The sequence below is a fragment of the Seriola aureovittata genome, chromosome 15 (assembly GCF_021018895.1).
Source record: "Seriola aureovittata isolate HTS-2021-v1 ecotype China chromosome 15, ASM2101889v1, whole genome shotgun sequence".
Classification (NCBI taxonomy): Eukaryota; Metazoa; Chordata; class Actinopteri; order Carangiformes; family Carangidae; genus Seriola; species Seriola aureovittata.
The window spans coordinates 15507325-15534457 of NC_079378.1; the positions used below are offsets into that span (position 1 = coordinate 15507325).

General features: G+C 38.6%; 2 protein-coding genes across 4 annotated transcripts; both read right to left on the reverse strand.

Annotated features, from left to right (window-relative positions):
- Positions 1-203: 203 nt before the first annotated feature.
- arhgap31 (Rho GTPase activating protein 31) lies at positions 204-14204 on the reverse strand. Its single transcript, XM_056397724.1, has 12 exons — positions 13544-14204; positions 10483-10585; positions 9784-9928; positions 8184-8266; positions 7957-8064; positions 7588-7730; positions 7241-7448; positions 6956-7077; positions 6277-6333; positions 5456-6100; positions 5196-5344; positions 204-4689 (listed from the first exon to the last, which is right to left on the reverse strand). The coding sequence occupies exons 1-12, from the start codon at positions 13641-13643 to the stop codon at positions 2620-2622; spliced, it is 3933 nt and encodes a 1310-aa protein (XP_056253699.1). The 5' UTR covers positions 13644-14204; the 3' UTR covers positions 204-2619.
- Positions 14205-18182: 3978 nt separating this feature from the next.
- Positions 18183-26722, reverse strand: b4galt4 (UDP-Gal:betaGlcNAc beta 1,4- galactosyltransferase, polypeptide 4). 3 transcript variants are annotated; one of them, XM_056398128.1, is made up of 7 exons: positions 26503-26722; positions 24565-25111; positions 23630-23862; positions 21807-21994; positions 21499-21621; positions 21267-21371; positions 18183-21138 (listed from the first exon to the last, which is right to left on the reverse strand). In XM_056398128.1, exons 2-7 carry the CDS (start codon positions 24824-24826, stop codon positions 21003-21005), a joined length of 1047 nt encoding a protein of 348 aa, XP_056254103.1. In that variant the 5' UTR covers positions 24827-25111; positions 26503-26722; the 3' UTR covers positions 18183-21002. The 3 variants fall into 3 exon arrangements, with proteins under 3 accessions (XP_056254103.1, XP_056254101.1, XP_056254104.1); XM_056398126.1 differs by lacking the exon at positions 26503-26722 and adding an exon at positions 26191-26483; XM_056398129.1 differs by lacking the exon at positions 26503-26722 and adding an exon at positions 26126-26483.
- Positions 26723-27133: the final 411 nt, after the last annotated feature.

Below are 27133 nucleotides of genomic sequence, written 5' to 3' on the forward strand. Positions count from 1 at the left end.
TAACTGGTTATTGTCATAAGTGTAATATTCTTTTGGGACAGCAAATTACACTGATGACGTTGCATGACCAATGACGCCTGGTCCTTATGTTGGTCATGTTTAAACCCAGGGTAATAAATACACAGTTGCATTTTACCATTTAGTGAGAATATCACTGCTTGGCATTGTAAGTTTTCATGAAAGTGATTCGTTTACAGAGCAAATGACTTTCATAACTTTTTTATTCTCATAACTTTTTGATGTAACAAAACTCAAGTGTCTTATGTACATTACTTCAGACAAACTTCCATCATCTGACAATTAAGGCAAAACTCTCGTCTCAAAATTCTCATTTCATGTGTTTTTCCAACGAATGCAAACTGTTCAATCATTTGCACTATCAACAAGTATACAAAAGTTACAAAACAAATAAAAAACACTGAAATCTCCATTAACATCTAAACATTACCTGATTAACAGTGTAATCATTCATCCAATCCACCCAGACTACAGTATAAAACACACTGCAACTTCAACCACATCCAAATCATCTTTAAAAAATACTGTTACCTCCTTTAACAGCCCAGCTATGTTACATGGGTGCTCACCCAAAAATAGCACAAAAGGTAATTATATCAGATGCGAAGAAAAGACACAAAACCTGGAGATACCATCCATCATCTGACTTTGACTCAAAGCACCATCAAGGTCCAAGCTCACTGAATACAGTCAGTGTGCACAAAGTCTGCCTCCAGTTTATTGTCAGACGAGCAGCTCCAGGATTTTACCTTTGACAACATCATTCCTCATTTCTACAATGCTGGTTCATCATTATTGTCAAAAAAACCCAAAACAAAATACCAAATAAAAAACTGCCATAAAATACAAAGTAATTACAGAAAATAAAGAGACACATTAAAGTCCTTCTGTGGGTAAATACTATTAATTACGATTCTGATATATTTAAATCAGAAAGAGGAATTTCTTTTTAAATATTAGTTTAAAAAAATACATTGACATCAGCTTATCACAGAGCCAGTAGCTACATACAGTATAATGCGTCATAGGTATCAAGTTTACTTTAGTAATTGAGATAAATAAACACATCCTCATCTACATGATCAAATGCAGGGCTGTTAAACTGTTAACAGTGTCATTGTCAGTTCTTCAGTTCACCATTTTATGTCTTGCTAACTTTTACTGTACACTTCCTGTATCAAGAGCTCTTAATGTTCAGGGATAGATTCACTTCAGACATGAATATTTACGTGAAGAGGTTGTAATCAAATTCAGTATGAACTTGGCTGTTGATATGTTTAAAAACAATCTTCATGAATTGATCAAAAACTTAGGTTTAGTTTAAAAGCCTAAACTTAAGATTTTACTCTTACATTTTTAGCTTTTTCTGGAGATTTCAGCTGTATCTCACGGTCTTCCTCGGTGATTGGAGATTGCTCAATGGTACGTCACCATGACAACCAAATAACCTTCATTCACAGAGAGCAAATGTGAGATATGGTTGAAACCAGTGATGGAAAGTAACTAAGTAGATGTACTCAAGAACTGTACCACAGATTTGTCCTGTGAGCCTTTGCATGGGTCCTGATGCTTTTATTGGAAACCACTGCGCTAAATTATTGTATGTTAAGGAGTTAAAACTCGCTCCTCCTCTATCAGCAACATTATTAAAATGCTGTTTACGCTTTGCTGCATCATTATTAACGGCCAGTAATTTATCAGTCACAGGGGACATTTTACTACATGGTGCGGATAATATTGCTGCACTTTTACTTGCGATGTAGCGATGCGAGTATTTTTAAATTAGCACAGTTACTTTTACTTAAGTATGTGAATACTTCTTCCACCACTGATTAAAACCTCTGGAATAACCCAGTAAAGTGTTGAGTTATTGTTACTTTCTTTTTTTTTTTCTTTTTCTTTGTCAAGGTTTCACACTCCATCTTCCTGAATATGTCCTATATAAAGTCTGGCAGTGTTTCTTTTTGTGCCAAATGGCAGCAGCTAATTTATTAGTTAAATATCTAAATCTTCTGAGAAGATCCGGCAGTGATGTACTATGACTGTGTAGTACCACATACTGTGGATGACAGGGAAGACTTTTATTTCCATATCTCAGATATAAGTTAAATCTAACACAATTTTTGTGCAAAAGTGTGATTGTCACTGGTTCCAACTTCTCTCATGTGAATATCAGCTGTTTTTACATCTTCTATGATAATAAACTGAATGTTTGGGTTTTGGACCACTTTTTTGCCAAAACCAACCATTTGAAGATGTTAGCTTGGGCTCTGTAAAATTGTGACGAGAACTTTTAAATTTTCTATTCCCTGATATTTTATAGACCAAACAATTCATCTACAAATCAAGAAAACAATCAGCAGATTAATTGATAAGGGCAAATATTTTGAAAAAAATTATTGCTTAATTGGCTGCTGTATACACCATGGCTTCACCAAATCTTTCTCAAATGCTTCATGACTTTTGCGAAAGGAATCAGTATTTCAACTATAACTTTGTCCCTCAAGAAACGAATTTAATCATAGCAAACAAAACCCTGTGATTAACAACGGGTTTCCTAATATACTGTTTCAGTCTCATAATCACTGACTGCACCTCCAGTCACTCAATCTGCCTGTGGCTCCTGCTGTCAAATATCATCGACCTCCTCTGCGGCTGGTAGAAGCAGCTGGTCGATGTTTCCAGTCTCTGTCCGCTTTTTGGAATAGTCATTTTGTTTTGAAGAGTGATCCCTTCCGCCGTCCTGAAGTTCTCCGCCATCTCTTTGGAAAAGACATTGCCCGCTGAGGCGTCATTCAGGCCCTTGATGGACGACAGGAGCTTGCCATCGTCCCCTGACGGTGGGTAGTCCATGATGGGAAAAGGCGGGCTGAGCAGGATGAGACTTTGAGGCCTCTGCCTGTTCCTAAAGGACGGTCTTTGTAGAAGGTTCCCTCTGTTAGGTCTGGGACAATCTACAAACACATCCAGACTGGGAGCGTGTCTCCTCGTTATGACTGGCAGTTCTGGAGTAGATGTGGTCTTCACAGACTCAGCAGATTTCTCCACACTTGGGTGTTTTTGGTGTTTGGGGGCCGGCTCTTTATTCTCCAGCTCCTCCTTTAGATCTGACATCATCTGAGGAGGTGCAGCGTTGCTTTTCTCTGCGCTCATTTTAGGACATTCCTTTTCTTGTTCCTTCAATGCATCAAAATCCTTCTCGTGTCTGGAGTGAGGTATCTGACTGTACTGCACCTTTGGAGGGATGACAGGCACAGCTTTGGCCTGGCATGTTTTTATCATGAAGGCTGTTCGCACTGATGACACACTGACCGGGGCTGAATTTCGGCGTAGAGGCGCCTGCCGATCATTCAGAAACAACTCCAACTCAGAAGGCAGCCCGTTGTTTACATTCCCAGACGAGGTTAGTAATCCTCTCGGACAAGATGAAAACTCTGAGGAATTACAGTTTTGCTGATTAGAAATGTCTCTGATACATCTATACCCCAGGTCTAAATTAAGAGAATATGGCCTGTGCTTGTAAAAGCAGTTCTCCTCTCTTTTCTCTGGAGCAGCTGCCTCGTAAGACATCTGTCTGTAAAACCTATGAGATGACACTGTATTCTTCTGTTTTGTTGAACTGCACTTTCCTGTGTGAGGTTGTGTTGCGTTATTGCTGCTCACGCCGACCCGTGTAGGTACAGACGGCAAATACATCCATTTAGTTTCAGGTTTGCAACTGGACGTTTGAGGAATGCTTCCTGAGAAGCGCTCGGTGCTCTTCATGGGAGATTGTTTGTTATTATCAACTGAAGGAGATGAAATCTTTCCCTCCTCTGGGCTCAGAGTTTCCCCACGAGAGCTGAAGGGTGACAGCTGGTTAAACAACTCCTCTATGTCAGGTGAGTGGAGGGGGCTGGTTACCCACTGCTTGGTGGAGCTAAGATCCTCCCAGGGCTCCACCAAGTCCAGGTCCTCCGAGTTCCCTGCACATCCCTCCTCATCGTCAAGGTTTGGCAGCTCCACGTTACGTCTCTCCTCCAGACACACGGAAAGCCTCTGAATAACCTCCAACTCAGGAATCACACTCTTCTTTGCTCCATCACAGGAGACTTTTTTGTCGCCTTGAGGAATTTCATGTTTCTGTGATTTGTCTGAATGATCTGATCCTGAGAAGCCTCCGATTGTTGAGGAATCCTCTGCTGTCAAAGGATTTGTAACTTTATCTAAACATGATTGCTTTAAAGCAAGTTGGAACCGCTTGGTATAAGTGGGTTCATCTTTGCTTATGGGTTTTAATTTTAGATGCAGTTTTTTCTGTTTCTCATCCACCATTCCAGCAGGGCAGGCATTTTCTCTGCTTCTATCATCGATTGCATCAATGTTTTTGTGAAGAGAAAATAAGATATCTGACTCAGAGGGTTGTTTCTTTGCCGAGCCTGATCCAGTGGCGATTGCGTGATCACTCAGAGAGGTATTTGAAGACTGCTCCCTACATAACAAAGAAAGGGACGGAGAGCTGCGGCTTCGCTTTGACTTAACATCCATCGTTAACTTTGCGCCCTCAGAAATGCTCCTGGAGCTGAAAACTGGTTTAAAAGTCTCGTCCAGCAGGTCAATCTCAGGTTCAGTTATCTTCAGTTCTTGGTGGAAGTCAGACCACAGCTCTTTCCCAGTGGGACATTCCTTGCGCTGAGAAGAAATAAATGATAAACAAAAACAAAACGGATGGGATTAAATATAAAAATGATTCCACTGTCATTTCTAGAACAAACAGCCATAGTCATCCCTATGTGCTGGTCTGAGCCATAGATATGTGGCCAAAATATATTCATCCTCACATTAGCTCTGTAGAAATGTAAATAATAAGGGTGCTGGGAAATTTGGGAATTACAATTCAACATTCAAACAAATGTCTCTCCTCCTAAAGCAGGAAAATTGGGATTCAGAGGGCAATCTTAATTTGACTTTCTGAGAATTGGATGGACCAGTGTTAAATCTGAAGGCACTAACCAAACTAACCAAATACTGATGTGGACTTTTATTTGCTGACTTTTGCTTTTTAACTTTTACTATTTGACTTTTACTTTTTAACTTACTTTTTAACTGGTATTTTAAGCTCTTTATCTTAAAAAAAAAAATGTAATTCTGCTCGAGTGGCTGCACTACTAACTACACTTTAACAGCAAATGATTTACCAGTTGTATAGCTATGGGCTGCTTGTGCATTTCTTTCCCAGGAGGTGGCACTGCATCTTCGCCTTCTCTTGCAGTTGCAAGGGACGGCTGTTCCAGTTCAGAAGTATTCATCCCTCCTTGACCTTCTGGCACAGCTTCTTTGCTTGTATCTGAGGAAATAGCATGTTTTGAAATAGTTTTCATTACATAAATCAGGTTACATAAATCAGGTCTGACCTGAACAAGCCATTTTAAAATATGATAAAGGGAGATGTAGTCACCCTCTGGCGGTGCTCTAGAGGTCAGCTCCTCTGTATTTTTCTTCTCCGTTCCTTCCTGCTTCTTTGGTTGCAGTTGGGGGAAAGTGTTGCTCTTTCCACTGTTGCTGCTCTGCTCTGAGGTCTCTCTGCAGGGTTTCAGACTAGCTGCTTTGTCCTTGACGGGCCCTCTGCACGGCGTGCTGTTAGAGCTGATAACGGCTGACACACGCAGGGGTACAGACACAGCAAAAGGCTCAGATATGTTGACGGCTCGCCGCTGATGCCTTGGCGAGGACTCAAGCGGGAAGAAGCTTCCTGGGAAGGAGGGCCGAGACGAGCTGTTGTGGGAGGAGCCCGAGTACAACATCCTCCTGTTTTTTGGAGACGTAGGCTTGTAGCCGCTGAGGTCATCACCTTTGAACACCTTCAGTTGCTCTGGCAGTGTTTTATGAGGGGGTGCAGAAGCACCTGGTGACTCCTTTTGGTTCATGCTAGAGCTCCAGCCACCTGCTGCCCCGCCATCTTTCTTCCCTTTAAACTCCCAGTTTTGGTCATGTTCGCTCAGGTCATAGAGCGAGTCAGATCCCAGTGTTCTGGATTTTACATCTGGAGCAAAAATGCTGCCAGGTCCACCAGCTGGACTGTTGTTTCCTGTTCTGTCATCATCTGTGCAATAAAAATAACATGATGAACAAAACGTGTAAAATCAGCTCACGGTTGTAGATGCAACAACTAATTTATAATGAGGGAATAGACAACACTTAAAGTTTGTAAAATTACACTTTTCATGCTAATGAAATTTTCATGCAAGTAAATACTGTATATCTAGGTTTTAGCCCCACCTGTTGGTAAGGAGCATAAAGACTCCATACTTCTGGATGGACGCAGAGCTGCCTTTTCTGTGAAAAAAAGTTCCCTTGATATTATTACACTTTCATAGAACATGGACAACAAATCACTTTTACGGAAGTATTAAAATTAAATTTGAAATGTATTATGAAACAAATTTCCACACATTCTTCAATATATGGAAATGGGCTTGAGCAGAGATCAATGAAAATGTGATTTTTCCTTCGCAAATTGTTTCATATGAATAATCTGACAGGCCCGAGGAGGTGGCGTGTATAATAACATGTATGATCGATAACCCTTAAAAAGGAACTGATTTTTGTGAGGAGGAACTTAGTTTTCTCTCATTTCCTAGCCGAGGAATTACCCCTTAATCCCTTAGAGTCATCATGCATCACCTTGGGTGGTGAACTGATCTAAAATAATCCAATCAGGTGCCTGACATTAAAACATGCAGCCCCTTCTGTATGTGCAGGAGATTAGATCTTAGACACTCTTCAAGTTACCATTCCTAGTTGTGCTTTAATGATGATCTCTAGCTTCTACATCATGGTGTTATAAGTCTGTCTCTCTGTTGTCTGGCTTGGGAACTCTTCATGTTCACATTGGACTTTCTTAAACTCCAGGAACAACAAATACACTTAGCGACCTCTTCCCTGTTTGACACTTTACCTGTCATCCCCTGTGCTCTTATGAACACACTACCGTTCCGGCTCAGTTTTCCCTTTGAGTCCACAGACCTTCCCAGGTTGAAGATGGACTTCCACTTCTTTGATTTTCCAGAAAACTTTCTCCTAAAAGACAAACAAAGATAGTTAAGTCCGGTGCCATCCCACAGCTTGCCCTGACAGTAATAAATACAGTCATCATACGTGCATCAAACACTCAAGCATCAAGCATATTGTTTGTAAATTATACTCATAGCGACTCAATAGACTGAATTCAAATCTGTCGTACTTGCTGTCTGATATGTCTATGACGGTGTGGTAGAGCGTGGCAGTGCTGGTATCAGGGAGACTGTTCTCTCGCTGACGTTCTTTATGTACAGGATGGTTCGGACTTAAGGAGCGGGCCTGAGCTTCTTCCAGGCTCATCAGTTTCATCGGCCCACACTGGCCACTGATCGGCAGCGTGGCGTACTTCTCCCCACACATCAAACTCGGTCCTGGAGAAGTAGAATAAGTCCGTTTTTGAAACATGTAGTTTTAATAATAATAATAATAATAATAATAATCCAATGGTGAGTTAGCAAATCTCTCAGGCCTACAAAACTCCATTATTAAACTTATGTTTAAATGTCATACCTTCTTTGGGTTTGATTTGCACTGAACCACTGCTGAAGATCTGATCTGTGTGGTTTAAAATAAACTCAACCACTGACTGTTGTATCCGCACCTCCTGGAAAGCCATGTCTCCGTTACCAGATGAAGCTTCAATGTTTTTAGATCTAAGACAATAAGAGATGAAGATAAGAAAGGTTGAAATCCTATTTTTGCACATTTTCCCAAAACAGCCAGTGAAATTCATTCAAGCTTTAAGTAAGAACACTTTCCTAATCCCATTTTTGTGCTTGTAAAGCATCTCTGCATTTTGTTCTGCATCAACTGAAAAAGAAAAGGATTATTTTTATATGAAAGGAAATATTTCAAGCAAATCCATGAAACAAAACTCACCTTAACAGATTTGGAGCCCACACCAGGGCCAGGTTACGTGTATGCATGTTTGTCTGGGTGCTTAAGGTGGCGAGGTGGGCCAAGTGCTTCGTGAGGTACTCCAGAGTCCTGGAGACAGTTGATAAACACTTCTTGTCACATTTATTACAACATTATTAGTGAGTATGAGCAAACAGGACCATCAGTTGGACAATAGCTGAGAATAGGGCTTAAGTAAAAAAGTTCACCTGAAGTGAGGGGTCGGCAGTTCTTTGATAACCTTCTGAATGTATAGAAGTCTCTCATGATCACCCTGGATTGAGACAACTCCCTGCATGTAAAACAGACAGATGTCCATATCAAAAGAATTTGCTAGGCAGAAATAATAAACAGATTTGGATGATTGATCCCCGTGCCTGGCCAGCACTGCGTTAATTATTTCATTCCGGTTCATGATTATGGTTGAGGAAAGTTTCCCCAACATTACCAGTTCACAATCAATGTATTGATGAAGTTCAGCGTAAAGCTATGGTTGCTCTCCATAGTCCTGCAGGCTTCCACCAGCTCTCCCCGCTGAACAAATGTAGACAAACATGCTGGAGAGCGTGCAGTCAAACTAATGCGATTGAGGCCCGAAACAGCTGTTGCATTTGTTAGTAATGTGTGAGGTCGTCCAAATGTGCTCGTGTGCGGTCTTGTGCTATTATCCAAAAAGGCTACAATCTACAGCAAAGTGTCTAATGGATGTGGGAATGGAAACATGAGGGGGTCATTCAGTGTGCAACTCATCTAAAAACTTAAGAATGAGTTCATTCACTCCAAGACAACAAGAGAGTTCTACAATAGGGTAATGGTATGGTGTTGTTTTTTATATTACGACACGTGAGGAACTGATTTTTCGTAAAACTCTGGACTACTGGAGTTTTCAGGCATGAGCTGCAAGAGAAGTATGAATGCCAAGGTATGCAAATGGCCCGTCAAGGTACACAGAAAGCTACACAGAGATCATGAACCAGGTCTTACAGTTTGGTATTCCTGTTTCCTTCTCCCCTGCTCCTGTCTAAAGTGTCTTTCACATCTGCAGTTCACCCAGAAAATGTGGCCATACAGTTTCTCCCTGGTATTAAATGTAGGTTTTGTGTCACCCCAATTTTGGCCGCACAGGATGTTGTGTTGTATATGTTGTCATTATACTTTTAATATTTTTGCTTTTGCTTTGCTGCATACTTTAAACCTCCCTGTGATCCAGAAGGGCCGGAAACAAACTGTTTCATCTTTAAATCAAGCTCCTCGGATAAACAGCGCAACAGAACAAAACTGTTATTTGTCAGGACGGCCTAGCAACAGGCTAGCCCACATAAAACACAAACATACCACACATGAAAGCTAAAACACATCATAAACACTTCTCTCAGTCTCATAAATCATCCTTTTATGATTATAAGGCAACAAAACTACCACTTTTAATAGAGGATGATAATGATGATAAATCAAAGTGTGGTAGACGGAATGCTTTTTTGTATTTTTCTAATATGTAATGTTCTTTGCCTACAGTTCAATTGACATCTGCTAATTGTACTGTAGTCTCTAGGGAAGAGATGAAAACAGCAGATCAATAGTGAGCCAGAGAGATGAGGTCACACTCATGAGGTCTGTATAGTGCTGACACAAATATACCGAAGTGTCATGTGGAACAAATACTGCTTGCTGACTTCTAGTGCTGGGGTTGCCATTCTCTCTGTAACTTATTACTGTTGGTAAAGCATGAATTTAGAATAAATCTGATGTAAAACCATTGGATGTTTCACCCTTTTATCGAAACTGCAAGTGTGATTTGAATGTACTCACGGTGAATTTGCTGTATAGCTCGTATGTGAGCAGAGGATTGGGTAGCTCCCTGAAGTACAGCTTACATAAGGAACCCACACAGTGGATGTCCTGGAGGTACACTTCCTTTGTAAGGTCAGGGCACGCCTCAGAGCAGAATTCCTGCCTGCGCACACAACACACACACACACACACACACAGCTGAATGCTTTGATTGTTTAACACCCCTGCTACCTACTGTTGCTGTATTGAAAGCTATCTGGATGACTGACATTGTTATGAAAAAATAAACAGCAATAAAGATGCTAAACAGGCTCAATCCTAGTCTGAGAAAACAATATTATGTAAATTAAATAAACCATGACATTTTATTTAGTCTGCATGGATAAAATAATTAGATGGAACTAATTTTATGGGCATGATTTGAGATAATAGCATTTGATTTAGCGTAGCATCAATTTTTACTGAATAACTGGAGCGGCTCCAAACAGGATATTTACATGTAATTATAGATAAATGTGTACAGAGGTGATACATACAGTACATGCACTGTTGTCCAGGATTTTAAATGCTCATGTTCTGCTACCAAAATCATTCTTTTTAATTACATCGTCTGATGTCTATAATATTTTCTATGACTTGGCGTTCTTGATGCCTCACGCAGCTTGAGTTTTTGCTATTGCGACGCCATTATTGTGAACAAACATGTTGCATGAATACCTGAGACGCTGGATATTTGAGGTGACCCCTGACAGTCTGTAGATCCCGTCCACAATCCCATGCTTCTCAATAAACTCTGCACATTTCATCAGAACCTGAGGAACTGGAGTTAATAAAGTGTGTTAGTCATTATTTTCTTGAGAAACATGTCAGAGAATCTTAAAAACATTTATTTTCTCCTGTTTCAGCTCTTTTGATAAATCTTAAATCTTAAAAGCAGAAGAAGGAAACACTTTTAAATGTAACGTTCCAGTGGTAACAATGCACATAAGGTTAACTTCATGGTATGGGTTTGCTCCACCATGGCTCTTTTCTATCCCTTAGGGCCGCTGATTGTAGGTGGACTTTGACAGGAAGTTAAAAATGGTTTGTTTGTTTCAAAGGAAGGTTGACACACCCAGTCCTTGTAGCTGGTATTACTTACGACATTTCCTCTAATAGAAAACGGCTTTTGAAATGTTACCACTGACCTACACAGCTTTCTCAGCTACAGTACATCACCTTCTGTATACAACTGCCTTTGGCCGCACTTTTTAAAATACATCTCAACAGATTTAACTGTGGCTCAGCAGTGTCTCTTAACTCACATGCTCTGATTCAGTCAGACCACAACTTCCCTTTAGCTAATATTGAAAACAACAATTGGTTGCAAATTGGTCTACTTGGAAAAAGCTGATCCATGTGAATCATGTTCTGCAGGTTTCGATGCACACATGCTTGGATACACTGGCCATTATAAAAAAAAAAATGTAGAGCTAATGGAGAAGCTGATGTTGTTTTGTGACTAAATTGTGACTTTCTTTTTTTTTTCAAAATCATGAGATCAGAAGCCTTTTAACTGCAGACTCGTGTAGGTGAGCGGATATAAAATGTTGAGTTATCTTGGCTTGATACTAATCTCTATCAAGTGTGGTTGACTTCAGATATAAAGAACAAAATGAAATTGCATAGACCAATAAATTGACCTTTAACCTCTAACAGGGCATAATATAAAGTATTAATCAGTAATTAATTGTGTATCAGTGCAGGTTTAAAGACATTTACTTGGTATTCACATGTGCAAATCAATAGTGAATATGACATAACTGTCTTTCACAGATAAAAACAATCAAAAACATAGTTTCTTTAACATCTTTTGAGTGTTTCAGTTCCACATGCTAACTTACATTTATAGAAATTACTTGCTGAAAATACATTATTTTATTTCAAGATGTACCAATAATGGATTATTCTATTGGTAGTTACATTGTTCTGTCTGTATGTCTCTAGACGTCTTTTATTCCTAAGTAAAAAAATGATCATCCTTCCCAAAAAAGTAAAATCGATCCTCCACAAAATGAAGTGAATTTTTTTGTCAGTGGTCAGTTTCTCAGTAATCACTGCAGACCAAGAATCTTCCATTTACACACTGACCTATTTGACTTAATTGGACTTTCAGTGACATGCCTGTGGTCAGATGCTGGATGATGGACAACTCTGCAGCCTTCATTTAGTGTCTGTCAGTCTCTGCACTGAGGGAAGATTTCTGCTTCTCGTAGAGGCTCCAAAATATAGTTTGCGAAGATCATTTCAAGTTAAAATATGACTCAGACTCAGTAGATCCAAGTTATTTGGTGATTTGTTTCTGCTGTAATGTTTAATATTCCATTAAATGCTGGAACTGCAGCTGCTGCTCAGTGGGTGGCTTTACAAAAACCTTTAACAGCCCTGCATTCTTTCTCCTTTTTGTCAGGTTTTATAAACATATTTTATAGTAACATTATTGTATGTTGACCTAATCACCTTTAAACTATTCTCAAGGCACTTTAAACTCATGGTCACTTTTGTCTGTGTGAGACAAGAAGTCTGAGTTTCATACGTTTTTCAGGTCCATCACAGATTTTTAATTCATCACTCTCAACAACCAATTATTATTTGAGATATTTCACTATAATTTTACGAACCTGAAAGTAAACAAACATTATCAGAACATAACATTGTGTTAGATTTTCAGTAGGGTTGTGATGCTAAAACGGGATCTATCCCTACTCTAACTGTAAACACACCAAAGTAGAGCTGTGTAGAGAACACCATGGAATCAGTTACACTTTAATACTCTGCTAAAAGATATATTTCAAAATAAAATGTTTTTTTTCCATATCTAAGCTTAACATCTATATTGTGTCTCTGTTAGTTTGTTCCAGTGGTACTGATTTGCTCTTTAAAAGGCAGTCCACAATATGTCTGCTGGACATCCATAACGAAGGGGTACGACTCATACCTCCTCCCTCACTTCCTGCACTGAATGCCCCTCCTTAGTGTGTGTCCACTCAAACAGGTCATCCTTAAAGTTATCCTCAACGCAGCTATTCATATTCCTCTGCACGTGGGAGACTTGTGTTCACTTTTTTTTTTCTCATTTTACAAATTATGGTGCTTCCAACAACAAAATAAATCACAGATGATGGTTGTAAGAAAAGATCAAGGCAGATGATCAGAAGAAGGAAAAGGGATTATTAAACAAAAGAATAGAGAGCTCTCAAACAAACCTGCCCATATATTTGGATATTTTATATGTTTTGTTTGTTTTTTCTTTTTTCTCTTGTCTCATTATTTCTCTCTCATCCTTAACCAGCAGCACCGCCCAGTCTTTTGTTAGACACAGAAATAGTCATAGGAACTATAGTCACTGTAGGAAATTAACACAAAAAAATGCAAGAGCCACACCCAAAGTCACAAATGACCATTTAATACAGCCAATGGGTGAATGAATGGCCTTCCTAAATGTAAAACATATGTACACCTACAACCTCATATATGTAACTGGTGAACAAAGCCTGTATTGGTTACATAAAGGCTCTTTTTGTCTTTTTTGTCTTAATTTCACCACATAATGTGCATGTAAAGGGTTATAATAACCATGATAATCTAGGAAATGACCAGTAAAGCTCAATTTTCATATAAATGTTGTTCTACATGAGTATGGGTCCCATAACTGATGAAACAAATCACGTGTAGTTTGATGATAGCTGCTTGTAAAAGAGTGTTGGATTTCAAAGAAAGCAAAATAAAAAAAGTTTACCATCTTGTCCTGAATTCTGGAGATGTTCTGTCAGGTCACAGCCGAACGCATTTTCACTTCCTTTCTTTTTGGACTTCTGCTTAGTCCCTTTATTCTTCATGTGGTTCCAGTTAGTCGTCCAGATGATTAAAACAAAACGATCCTTGAAAACACAGCGATTGATCCATATGACCCAGAGGAAAAGGTTGAGTTTGTAGGTCAAAAAGCAGCCACATAGAAATCCCAGCAATCAGCTCCCAAAACTCTGCATCCGCTCACATTCTGACTAACCACACGGTTGGAGGCTGAGAGCAGAAGTGACGTCACGTTTTAAACTTTAAGTCCTTTAGATTGTCATTATTTCCAGTGATGACCAGAGAAAAGACCCGGTGTGACTGCTGCTTGGCTGGGACGTGGCAGTCCGCTGTTTTATCTCTGAAAGATTTGCAGAAACAGCATTAGAATCGGTTGGTTTCCTGTTGTTTTTTTACCCCCAGCCAGTCTCTCTCTGCTCCTTTTTTTATCTCCTCCTCTTTTCCTTCATTCCACACAGTCTCCCCTTTTCACTGGTTTCTCTGTGGCTGAGGAGGCATACATGTATCAAGAGAGGCAAATCCCCTCAGGGACATTAGTTGTTGGTTTTATTCTGATTTCCCTTTAAGATTTTTCAAATATTCTGCATTTAGAGTTGGATTCGTGGCAGTGGTGTGGCAGGGATTTTTGAAATGTTGAGACTGTGTAAAGGGGAGGGAAGTGAAGTGAGGGGAGGAGAACAGCTGACTTCTGTTTCTCTCCTACTTTAGGAATTTCTGACCTCTTTTATCCATTTTTTTCATGTGCCCAAACTCAGAGCTAACGGGAAAGCTGCTCTCTGCCTTCCTGAATGCTCCCAATGTATACAATTTCCTGTGCAAAGAGCCCGAGCTCGAAAACAAAAACAGACGGGTTCTGAAGGAAGAGGGAAGTGGGAGGTGACTGAAGTGAGGGCCTGAAGGGCACAGATGGGAAATGGGGGGAAATTGGGGGGGTGTGGGGTGTGGGGTGTGGGGGGTGGGGTGGGGGGGTGGACAACACATGGTTGTCGTTACTAACTGCTATGCATGTCATCTTTTTTCTTTTGAAAACTGGACTGTAACTTTATCACAAACACATAATTAGTGAATGCGTTAGATGTATACCATTGATGTTAACGTTATAAAGTAGTTCATCTTATCAGTCAGTACTCCAAGTATATTGGTTGCTTCCTGTTTGAGTAAATGTAATCCAGTTGCATCCCTGCAGTGGAGTACAGTGCCTGAGAAGGTTCAGGTAAAACTCCCTGGGTACTCGTGACATATTCCTCATATTTGCAACAGTTTCATGTGGAAAATGACAGACCCTAACCCAACTCTGCCTGAGGTATATTTTAAGACCTAATTACGAATATCAGTATATCTACCCCTGCTGGACCACTGTCAAACCACTGCTGACCGCAGTAATTTACTGAGTTGTAAACAATTGTCCAATTACACTTTAACACCACAACTGTAGGCAGAAAAGCTACTGTAAGCAGCCATCAAACAGCCTGTCAAATGGTCTACATACATGTCTGTTGCAAAACTGGTTTGATTTTGGAGTAAACAGCAACTTTTGATATCAAGGTCAAATATCAACAGATTCTGGCTTACAAATGTGACCCACAATACTAAACTATTGCTGGTTATTACCTACTTACATACACTTATTGTTACAGTGTAGTTTCAAAGACACTTCCTGGCCTCATAACCAGCCTTTCCACAGAAATAAAGGTTTACTCAGAACTCAAATGATGCACAACTAGCTTAGCATACTGAAACCTGAAATAATAGTTTTATTGGTCACTTTAGGGCAGTAGAAACAAGCTCTAAAACACAACCCTGATGTATCATCACCTACAGGTTGGTGTGGTCAATTTGTTAGCAAACTGTTGTGTATTTACACATCCAGCAGCTACAGAGCAACACTCTGTGTCCACCTCCAATATTCACTCTTTTTTATCTCTGTTTTGGTCTCCATCAACGCCTGAGGGAAACATGTGACTCGTTTGCTGATAAATGCTACACTATGTTCACCAGCTTGTTGCTAACTGTGTCTATCTACTATTTAGTGCTGGGCAGGTAGGCTACTTTTTCTGTTGCTGTCTACTGCTGCCAAACACAATGCTGATGAGAACCATGTGAGTGAACCAAGGCAGTGCAGTCGCAGGCCGGAAAACCAAAACAATGAGCTGACAGACGCTGAAGCGATCAGTGGAGCTGAGAAAGACTTTAGAGTTGGGTGATGATTCTACTCTCTACAAGTGACCCCATTCAGATATAAATAATCATATGATCATATAAAATTCATACAAAAATATAAATTTATTATAGCAGTTTTAAGTATTCTGGTTATGTATTCCAATTAAGGTTTTTTTTTTTTTATGTTTTCTAAAAATGTTTTTCTCCTTGCCCATAAGGCACAGCATCCATCCTTCTGCTTTACCTTCTTATTCCTATTCAAGTTAATGGGAGAGCCTTTCCAGAATGCAGTGACTCAAAGGAAAAGCAACTGACACATACACACACAAAAAAACACAGATACACATATCACTTCTGTGGGCTCTGTTGAGCTTTCAGTTTACCTGACCTGCATGTCTTTGAGCTGTGGGAGAAAACTGGATCACCCAGAGAAAGGATCCTTGGACCTTGTTGCTGTGCAGTGGTACCACCGCATTAAAATAATTTGACATTGCCTGGCATCGCTGCTAAATCAGTTTTAGAAAATAGCTTAAAACCATTGCAGCAGTTCAATCTCTTAGGAACATGTGTGAATTCAACCGACACGTTTGGGTTTTACATTTAATCCAAAGGCCTAAGGCTTTGCTTTTCCATGAGTTATTATTCTCCTTGCTCTTGTAAATAGATATGAACATCCCACTGATGAATTCTTACACTCTTGGATACAAAGGTTACTAAATTTACAAGCAGGAACAATACAGTACACATCGTAAACACCACTGGCAGTCTTATAACATAGAAGTGGTCTGACTTGCAGAGTTGATGTTTTTGTGCTAAAAGTGTTTTTGTGAATGTCACATGTGAGCTAGTGACTAGGCCTGGCCTCCACAAGACAAAGCGTTCTTTCTGCACCATAGGAAGGGGAGATGACATCATTCTGTCCATCCCGCTCTTTCTTTGCACACTGGTTAAAAGAAAAAAAAATCTGCCCATGCTGAGAAGACATTTCATTGTATCTGAATAAATAGGGGTTATTCTTGTCCATAACTTTTAGTACATGTCCTCAGAGTGATCTTGGCAGATCTGCAGCATAATTTAGTTTCTGCTAATGTGAGAGCGTGGAAATGATAAAAATGTGGGCAAAATACTTCTCCTTATATGCAAGATGTTTTTGATTTGAAGGTAAAGATAATACATTTAAAGATTTGTGTTAGTCACTGAGATAGAACAGAACGGTCTGATCAGCATTTGAGAATATGAACAACCAAACTCCTTAAAATGTAAAACTAACACTTATTCAGTGTAGATTGGTGGATCATGCACAGCTACACTGTGCTAGCACATCAATAAAAGTTAAATGCAGGTTAAATGATTTTCTCCTTCTGATAACATTTGGCTCATCTTTACTTAGTTGCACAACACATGGAATTCAATTTTAGACCCACAAACTTGTCAAGACTTCTTATTTACTTTAGTATAAATATCTCAACAAATAATTTGTGTGTAACTGTCTAATATGTAAAGGAAACCAACACCATAACGTCACCAGGCAGCCCAGCCTGTGTGACTGTAAAGGAGGCCTACTCATGTTTGGGATGCCATAGCCTGTATTCACACCCTGCATCTCTCCTATCAACAACAATGTGTCACAGAGGAATTTAAGTTGTTTCAAAGGAAACGTGAAGAGCTAATTTCATTTACCAACTACGAATTGAACCTAATTCAAGCCCTTTTTTTTAAGCTCGATTTGCTGTTTTTCCTTTGAATGGTCTGTGTTGAACGTCTTCCCACATTTCAAACAAATAAGACTCAAACAGTTTGTCACCATGATGCATCAAGGCTACTGCTGTGCAAATTGCCAGGCAATAAAAGCAATCTTCCTGTAGCTAACAAGTACAAGAGACCACATTCAAGATGTTTTTATCATGAGTGGGTTGTGCTCTCAAGGCCCTCCACTGGTCAGATCCATGCACTGCAGGCTGTTGCCATTTTGGTGGGACTGTGCCTGTTATACAACATACTACATATTCTAAATAAGCAAGGAGAAGATTATCAGAGGGGGCTCATTTTATCCTGAAGCCATCCACGTGCAAGAGCACATGTAAAGCTGCTGAAGAGATGTATTAAGTGTGGTTTGAATTAGGACCACCAAATAATCAGACGTGAACCTTATAACAAGCCTCAAGCACCAAGGAAAATCAAAACCAATATACACCACACATTACACATATGGCACCAACTGCAACAAGAAAAACAAGCTTAATCCCGTCAAAGATCGTCAGGGTTTAATGATATTTTTTACTACGTGACTGACACAAATAAAATACTCTTATACTCACGGGCATTTTTCATCAAGTAAGTTAAAATTGTGGCACCAAAACTGTAGATGCTTCATCCTAGAAAACAAAAAACCACGAGACAGTTCATAAGAAAAAATACTATTTATTAAATGTCTTCTAAAGAGAAAATAATCCTATTAGAAGTGAAATGCATAATCTCCTTCTCTGTCATGATCAACGTTCTCCCTTAAACACAAACAAAACATGACACGTCATCCAAAATCAACATAGGAACATTCAAAACAAATCCACCAAATGACATTCTCAAAAGGTTTATATGGCATCACTTTGAATTTCAAACAATTATTCATATAAATTACAAATTCAAAAAAAAAAAAAAAATGTCAGTCAAACGTTTGATGCTACAACACTACCACAAATTTTCTTGGTTGTGATCATTTTACAAAAAAAGATGTACTTTAACTTGTGCACATAGAATATTTTCACATATGAAAGTTTTAAACAAATAAAAAACAAAAAGGTTCAGTCAGAAGTGGAGAAATAACCACGGAAATAACGGTCAGGCCACAAACAACATAGAAAACTTGTATTCTGGTATAATGTTTATGTATAACAATGCTTAGAGCTTCATAATGGCTACAGCATACTGCCGTTTTATGAAGACTAGTTCAGTTCATCACTGGAGCAACAGTTCACACACACACACAAACAGAAAATGTTGTCGTTTAGAGCAGCCTGTAGTTATTATGAAGCTCTAGTCTAAAAGTTGTGAATATGAAAATATAATGAATGGCTCAAGTAAAGTGTAACTATGTTTTCCAGTATAGTTAGTAATATTGCTCAGGTTTGAAAGAAGTTAGACTTGCTGGTCAGAAAAATAAAAACAGAACATATAGTCCTTGTAACATAACAGTAGCTATACTACCTTAAATATATATATATCTATATATATATATATATTATATATATATATATATATATATATATAATTGTTAAAAAAAAAAACTTGATATGAGTGTATCAGACACACATTTCTAGGCAGCATGCAATGATCAAAGTATACGTATGCAAATTTTTCTCGACTGAAATTTCTTCACATACGATAAATAGAAGAATTTATACTGATGTTCTCAAAAGTCTGCAATTATCATTTAAAAAAAAGTGTAATAAATAAGAATCCACCACCCATTAATTTCTGCTTAAAAATGAAGCATTTAAGGCCTAATATATATAAAAAAAAACATGCAGTATAAGAAATCATCTTGATATTATGGCTCACAGAAATACTTTTTAAGACAAAAACATTGTTGAGTCAAAGGTGTTCAAGCTCTCATGCTCTGTAAATAAAGCCAGTTGGCTCAAGGCAGCCCGAGTGTATTTTAGTTACTAATTTTAAAACAGCAATAATAATTTAGGATTATTGTGGAGCAGCAAGAGATTTAAGAGCAGACCAATTCTTAAGAGCAGAAATTATTGTAACCTTCCAACAGAGCTCTTTCACAGCAGACATTTTGACATGTCATAGCATGAAACACGCGCATAATAAATAATATTAACAAGGCAGCAATTCATGTGAGCGAGTCAGTTTCAGGTTTGTGTCCTGTGTTTCCTGCTGTCACAAGTAAAAAAGTCTGCTGCAAATGTGACATATAGTTAGTTATAGTTTTTTTTTTCAAATAAGATTGAAATTTAATATCACTTGATATCAGCCTTCCATGTATTGTTATTGCTTCAGTGGTCCTTGAGTTTTTTTTTCCTCAAGGTTCATCTGTTGTCTGATGAAAGACTGATGCAAAACTATATTGTAACTTTATATCCAAATTAATTATGTTCACTTTATGAGTTTGAGAAGAGGAAGACCTCAGATATCTAGCATTATTAAGATTTCTAGAATTTCACTGATATGTTCACTTTGTCTTCTATGAACAAGCACCAGAAATTTTAGATTTGGATAATGAAGATAAATTAAACCTAACTTAGATTAAATGATAATCTGTTTGTATCCTTTTCGTTGATCTAAAAAAGACCTCATTACATCCACTGTGCTTCAACACTGTATAAAAATAAATCATGGTCAGTCTAAGAGGGATTTTTGTAGGTACTCTAAAAGCCTGTTGCTCTATTGCTGTTAGTTTGTTTTGAAAAAAAAAAAAAATCAATTAATATTATATTATTATTATTATATTATTCTTGTGAAATGATCCAGTGTTAATTTTATTTCAGATTACTCATTGTCTACATTTTGTCATGAACATGTCAGTTTCAATAAAACATATCTACTAGCCTTGAGTTCAAGAAACCTCAGCATTAACTTACTCTTATAGGCTCTGCGCACCTACACTGGTGCTCTGTTATCTGGCTTATAAATCCTCTGCTCAGGCAAAATAAACGACAACACCTGTGTCTGTAGGGACTTTAGGCAGTCAATGTATCCACAGAATGAAGCACACAAAATACACACTGTCCATGTGTAACTGGCTTTTTATAAAACAGCATGTTTTACGCTGTAATATATCACGCAGGCAAATAATAAGGCATAAATTAATTGAAGTCTGACAGCTTGTTGTTTTAACAACATAATTTGAGTACCAGGAATATTTATGGCCAACTTCTTAATTTGATCTAAGCCAACCATTCCTTGAAAGAAAAATAAAATTATTATTTTTTGGAATTCTGCTGCCCAGACACATTATGAAGAAAGCCAGGTAATAATATGAAGAGATTAAGCATGATATGCAAAAATATGCAAAGACATACCAGCTAATGCAGTTGCCACCTGAACTCAATTTTAATATGAAAAACTAATCAAAACAATGTGCATTTTGTGTGCTTAATGTGTTGTGTTTTACACATATAGTTGCTTTCCTGCCATCAGAGGCCTGGCATACTGTATAAAGTATATCATAAAATATTTTTTGGTCACAGCAGGGGTTCTTGTTTGAAATCTCAACTCTGTGGCTTACCAATATCCACAGTAACATTCACATAAAGAGGCAGCCTCTCTACTGACAAAGTCTTGTATGAGCAGCTGTTGAGTCCATCCTTTCTCCATACCTGTGGTGTTCGTCCTAGTAACCTCATCCTGAGAGGAAAAAAAACGTTCATTGAAGCGATTAAACTTACAGCACAAATCAGGAATCACACATTTAATTGACCTAAAATATGCTAAAACATGCATAACACATTATCCACTTCTCTACATTTACTGACCTGTCCTTGTTTATTTCATTGCCGCTGTCTCGTTTGTGAAACACCATGGTATAGCGAGCTACATCAGCCGGCGGTCGCACAATCTTCATTTTGTGCAGCTCAACCCTGCGCGACACAGCCGACCCGCATGCATCAGTGAATGAATGAAGGAATATGCACCACCGCCAGTCTGATCCAGATTAGTGCAAAAAAACACTAATCATAGTACTATTTTCAGTTGTGTTTGTCTCACCTGATGCGAAGGTCATCGTCTTCGCCCCCCCAACCCCAGTAAGTGTTTGAGAATCCATTCACTTGAAGAAACTGGTCTTTGGTCATGGCTGTGACTCCTCCAAAGTAGCCTTTGTAACGCAGCCTGAGAGTTGAAGATTAGGAAGAAAAATTACAGTTTGTTTAAAGATAATATCAGGCCTTTCAAGGAAATATCATGCCTGAGGAGACTGCCATCCGTTAATGTCGCAATGTTTATTCATAAGGGTAATATAAAGTTTAACTGCTGACTCATAAGTTACAGGAATTTAGTCTTAGTCATATACTCACTTGTATCCTGTGGCATTGCGGCCCACCACCAAGTGTTTGGGCTGCTTGTCACAGACATATAAATTGTGATCGTTTTCAGGAACCAGGTCCACATCATGGAAGATGAAACAGTCCCAACTGTAGTCCTTCAGTGCCTCCAAATACCCAACATTCAGTAACTTGGCACGGTTAAAGGTTGCACGACCAGCCTTTAAAAAAAAAACAAAACAATAAAATCACAGTTTTCTATAGCTGCAGCTCTGAGAGATTATTTAATGCCTGCCAATTGAATCTGAAGCAATTTAATGATTCTATTTTCTATGTTTAACCACCGTGAAAGTCAAATACTGCCTCAAAATGAATCCAGATGACCACACAGGAACTAAAACATAACAAAATATTTTGTACAAGTAAGTTAGAAAAGAAATCAACTAATATTGGTTAATATGTGCTTGTATCCAGGTTTGTACATTGCATTCAAATTACAAGCTAATAAGTTAAAATCGATTGTATGTAGTTGAATTGCTCGTCTTTTCTGTCTCTTTTTTAAACACATCTTTTTCCAACCAACACACACACAAACAACTCAGGTAATTCTAAATTTACCGGCTCTGTAGTTTGCCTACTGATAATAATAATTTTCTGTTGGGTTACTGAGAACATTTTTATGTTGCAGATGATTTGCCTTTGGCTTGTGAATAAGTTTTGGTTCACTTGTTTCTTTGTGCAACAGTAACCATGATTGCATCATTTGACGTCTAACAATTTTTATTTCTCCAGCAGGAACACACCCATATGAAAACAGCTGGCCAACAGATTTCTCAATTATTTAGAAAAAGAAAATGCTGTAGCCAGTTGTTTGTTTTTGCTTGCAAGTTTGATTTTTAGTAATGCTTTAACTTTCATTTAGCTCTTTATTCTTTCACAATTTCAGGCTTTGTACCTGTTACCATTCCACCACTGGCATGTCTCAGTCTCTATACATCAGTTAAACCCAGTGTATACAGCACACAATAGTCCATGTTGTCCTGCCAACAAGATTACTGTAAACTTTGTGAAAACCACTGCATCATTGTAACTGTTTGTTTATTCCGTCAACCACATGAGCGCCCGGGCTGTGTGCCTCTCTCTGTCTTTCTTCTCCCTCTCTCTCCCTCCTTCTCTTTCCTGCACCCCGTTGCCTCTCTCCAACCGGTTGAGGCAGATGGCCACCCACCCTGATCCTGGTTCAGCTTGAACTCTCTGCCTCTTTAAAGTTTTTCCTAGTCGCTGTAACTAAGTGTTTGCTCTCTGTAATCAATACTATAAATAATATGGTCTGGACCTGCTCTATATGAAAAGTGTCTTCAGATAACTTCAGTTGTGATTTGGCACAATATAAATAAAAATTGGCTTTCCTTGACTATTTACTTGAAATTTTGTCATTTGAAAAAAATACTTTAAAAGTAACACAACAAAGTTACACATAATATAAATACATACATACATAAAAACATAATATTTCTTCACATTTCTTCACTTAAAGTTGCTCTTTTTCCTCTGATTGTGCCCCTCAGATGCAATTTCATCATATCTGATCATTCTAACATATTTTTTTATGATATACAATCGTGCCAATCTTTACTTTTTGGTTGAGAAACTGGAAAGCGGAATTTTAGCAACTATGCAAAAACAAAAGTAAAATCTTTACCAGCAGGAGCCTGAACTACAACTACTTAAACTAAAACAATTACTAATACTAATAATTGTAATGGAATGTATTCTAATTGTGGTCTCCTGATATGATAATTTGATTTCATATGAAAACTGTGTGACGTCAATCTGTACTCGATGTGGAGCAATACCTGCTGGATGACATAAATGGCGTAATGCAGTTGCTGCCTCTGCAGAAAGGGGTGCAGGTGGTGCAGGAGGTAGAGGAGGTGTCTCTCTCGGTTGCGATGAGGGATGAGGATCGCTACGCTCTGCCTCGCTGTACAGTCTTTGGGCTCATACTCGCCTTCAGTCACTCCTTTGTTCTCACTTTCCACATCCTTCAGTTTCAGAGAGGACTCAAAGGACAGCTTCACAGCTCCTTCTGCAGAAAGAGAGTTCACAATATAAGTCTTAAGTGCTAGTGATCAGTCTTCTATACGTGATTCATAACACAATAAGCAGATCAAGTCACGAGCAAGACATTTAAATGCTTTACTGAAAAAACGATTTTAAACATTTTTCCAACTGTGTAATTTCAAACTTTTTCTTTTGCTGCCTTGTTGGACCCATTCAGGACAGACAAAATGTAGCAGCTGCAAATGCAACTCACAAATAATGAGCATGTAATAAACATACTGTACTAACAGATCAATTACCCTTAGCACAAAAAAACAATAGCCAGGATTAAACAACATTTTTAATGTGTTTACCAGTTTTAATTACGATTTTATATGTTTTTAAAAATGTTGTTCCCCATCATTTGCAGTCATGAATAGCACAATCAACCATCAATAGCTTTGAGAAACTAACCTCTCAACAGTTGGATTATTACATAGCAGTTAACTTATCTACTCTACCACTGTTTCGTCTACACTGCCATGAAGTCAGTGTAAAGGTGGAGAACTTAGAAAGAAATATATATAAAACATAGACAAACCATTCCAATTTAGCAAGTGGGCATCATGAGCAGACAACTTTAATTTACGTCTGTTGAGGTGACTATTTTTCTTTTAATTTACCCAGTTAAAACAACATACACCATAACTTCGGCACCTCTTTAACCTGTACGTCGAGGTATACTTACGTAGCAGTGGTGACCCCTGAGGGCATTCGCCTTTTGGTGGTGGAGTATTTAAGCGAGAAGGTGATGCAGTCCAAGAGTTGAGTTTATCCCTTAGACTGTCTTCTTTGACAAGAGCTTGTGTTGTGACGGAGGAAACCTGAATGGATTTAACTATTTCGCCTGAAAAAGTTGCAATCCATGCCAGCAGTGACAGCGAGAGAAAGAGCAGTACAAAATACTTCCCCCTTCGCAAAACCTTGCACACAGGCGAACAGAAGCCCATTGCTGTTTGACTTTGCTAATGTGAACCAGTGAAAATGGCAACAGTGGTTGCTGTTATGCTATAGTTTAAGATATTTCCTCCGTGTGGGACATTTCAGAGAACATACTAACAGCCACAGACACACTGACCAGTCATCCCATGGTGGTGAAACATGTTGCTGATCTGGACAGTCAATCAGTGAAATGATCAATGTGAAGTAACAAAAATTTATGGGTGGAAATCCATCGCTGAAACCTCCAAATCCAGGTTAAGGAGATGAGGCCAAAAAATGTAGTTCTCTGAGACCTGTGAATTGATTTAAAGAGAAAACATGTTACAAATGAGAATGGATATATTGGAGTCATAATCTGATAGGCCTACTACAATGTCTTTTTGTGCAAAACTTCACCCTGACAGGACAGGTTCATACAACAATAAAAACCAACAGGTGAGATTTTACCCTAGAAAAAAAACAAAGATACCTGTTAAGTGTCTTTATTCCACCTTTCTCACTGTAATTTTCTTTACTTTGTTATCCAGAGCCATTTATTGTCTTACACACTACTGAAAGGGCTTCCTGAAAAGTAATTTTATACTTAGTAACTGTACACCTGACTTCTTCTGTTCCTCTTTGACAAAGTGCAGTATCACATCGCTCGGCTGTTCAGCCTCACATTTCCCCTCTCTTGTCCACAATGAAACTGAACCCTTCACATGTGACTATCGTTATCTCACAGGGCAGTTTAGCTTACATTGTTTCGGTTACCAATGCCTCTGTCGATTATCCTACAAATTAATCATTGCTCAACAAAAATAATAATTTTGTGTCTATCACAATCTCCTAAAGGAATGACTGATAATCATTGTTATCGGCCATTAACTAAAATTGGACTGATTTTCTGTGCATGGATTAGTTAATCGGCAAATCGTGTCACCACTATCATTAATATCTGCATAACAAAGCCAACACTCAGCTGTGACCATGAACAGTGACTAACACAAAATAAAACTTATGATAACAGTCTTATTTAATAATAAAAAGACAAAAACTGCTCCAGTAACAGTTAACCTGAAGGCAGATTTTATAGCCGTTGGAACAGTAACGTCAGCTGTATTTACTTGAGCAACCTACATTCAGCAGATACAGGGCATAAACATTTAACTAGTAATGTCAATTGTCAAGTCTTGGTTATTTTCTCTAGCAGGAAAAATTCCAAAGAATAACGGTTAAGCTTCGACATTTTTAGCTATTCTATTCTCTCACAGCATCTCCATAAACCTGCATGTTGATGTTAATTTTGGGGGCAGTGACATGCTAACCTTAGCTAGCGCTGAGCATCGCCGAGATATTTGCCGTCATGAACAGACCCCAGGCAGGACAATACCTTTTTACATCGCTGACAGCTCCTTCTTCTCCTCCATACTGTCCTATCTGTCCGATCTATACTTTGTGCCGTGAACTGGCTGTAAATGTGCCCATATGAACTCACTTTTAACCATAGACTGTAGGTTTTACCTAGCTGTTAGCTTACTGATAAATGCGGAAATGGCACTGTTAAGTTACAGTGCTATAAAAGTTAAATATTAGCCATAGCAGTCGCCCACTGTGGATGCAAAACACAGTATGACTTTGTTTCAGTGAAAAGCGAGTCCGTCCTTCCCCGCCACAGAGGTGTGGTTTGGCTGGCATAGCTTACCTCATACACAGGCTAATTTTCCAGGTTGACACCCAGGACCAAACGACAACACGCTGTCAAGCCAACATTCCAACACACACATTTCTGCTTCCTATTTAGCCGTGACCATATTCTTAGTCCTCAAAATAGTCTTCAGAAGATCTCCCGAAATTTGTTCAGCATTCAGCAGATACCTTAGAATGTCTGTGAATCCATTTTAGTTTTTGAGTGAAACCATGAGTCACACATAATAGCTTTTATTTTTGAAGGCAGAAGAAATAAACAGGAAACGATTGTTATTTTTAAGGTGGCTTGATTAAGCTCAAAGCATGGGGAGTGTGTTGTATGAATACTTCCGGTTGGTTGTTTTCAAAATAATGGTTGCCACTCATGGGACCTTCATTTGTTATATCTAGAGTGGGGCAAACGTCATCATCATCACTGATGAAAACCCTTTGATCAAAATTAGTATTATACACATACTGTATGTTAAATATGGTATATACTGCATAACAATGACATTTTAACAAATTTATTGGCAGTGCTAATAAGTACTAATAGTTATATGGATGGATTAGCTGTCAACACCTGTGTCTGCCATGTTTGACTAAAATTTGGATCCTATGATTCCAAGGTCCCGATGCAGATTTCT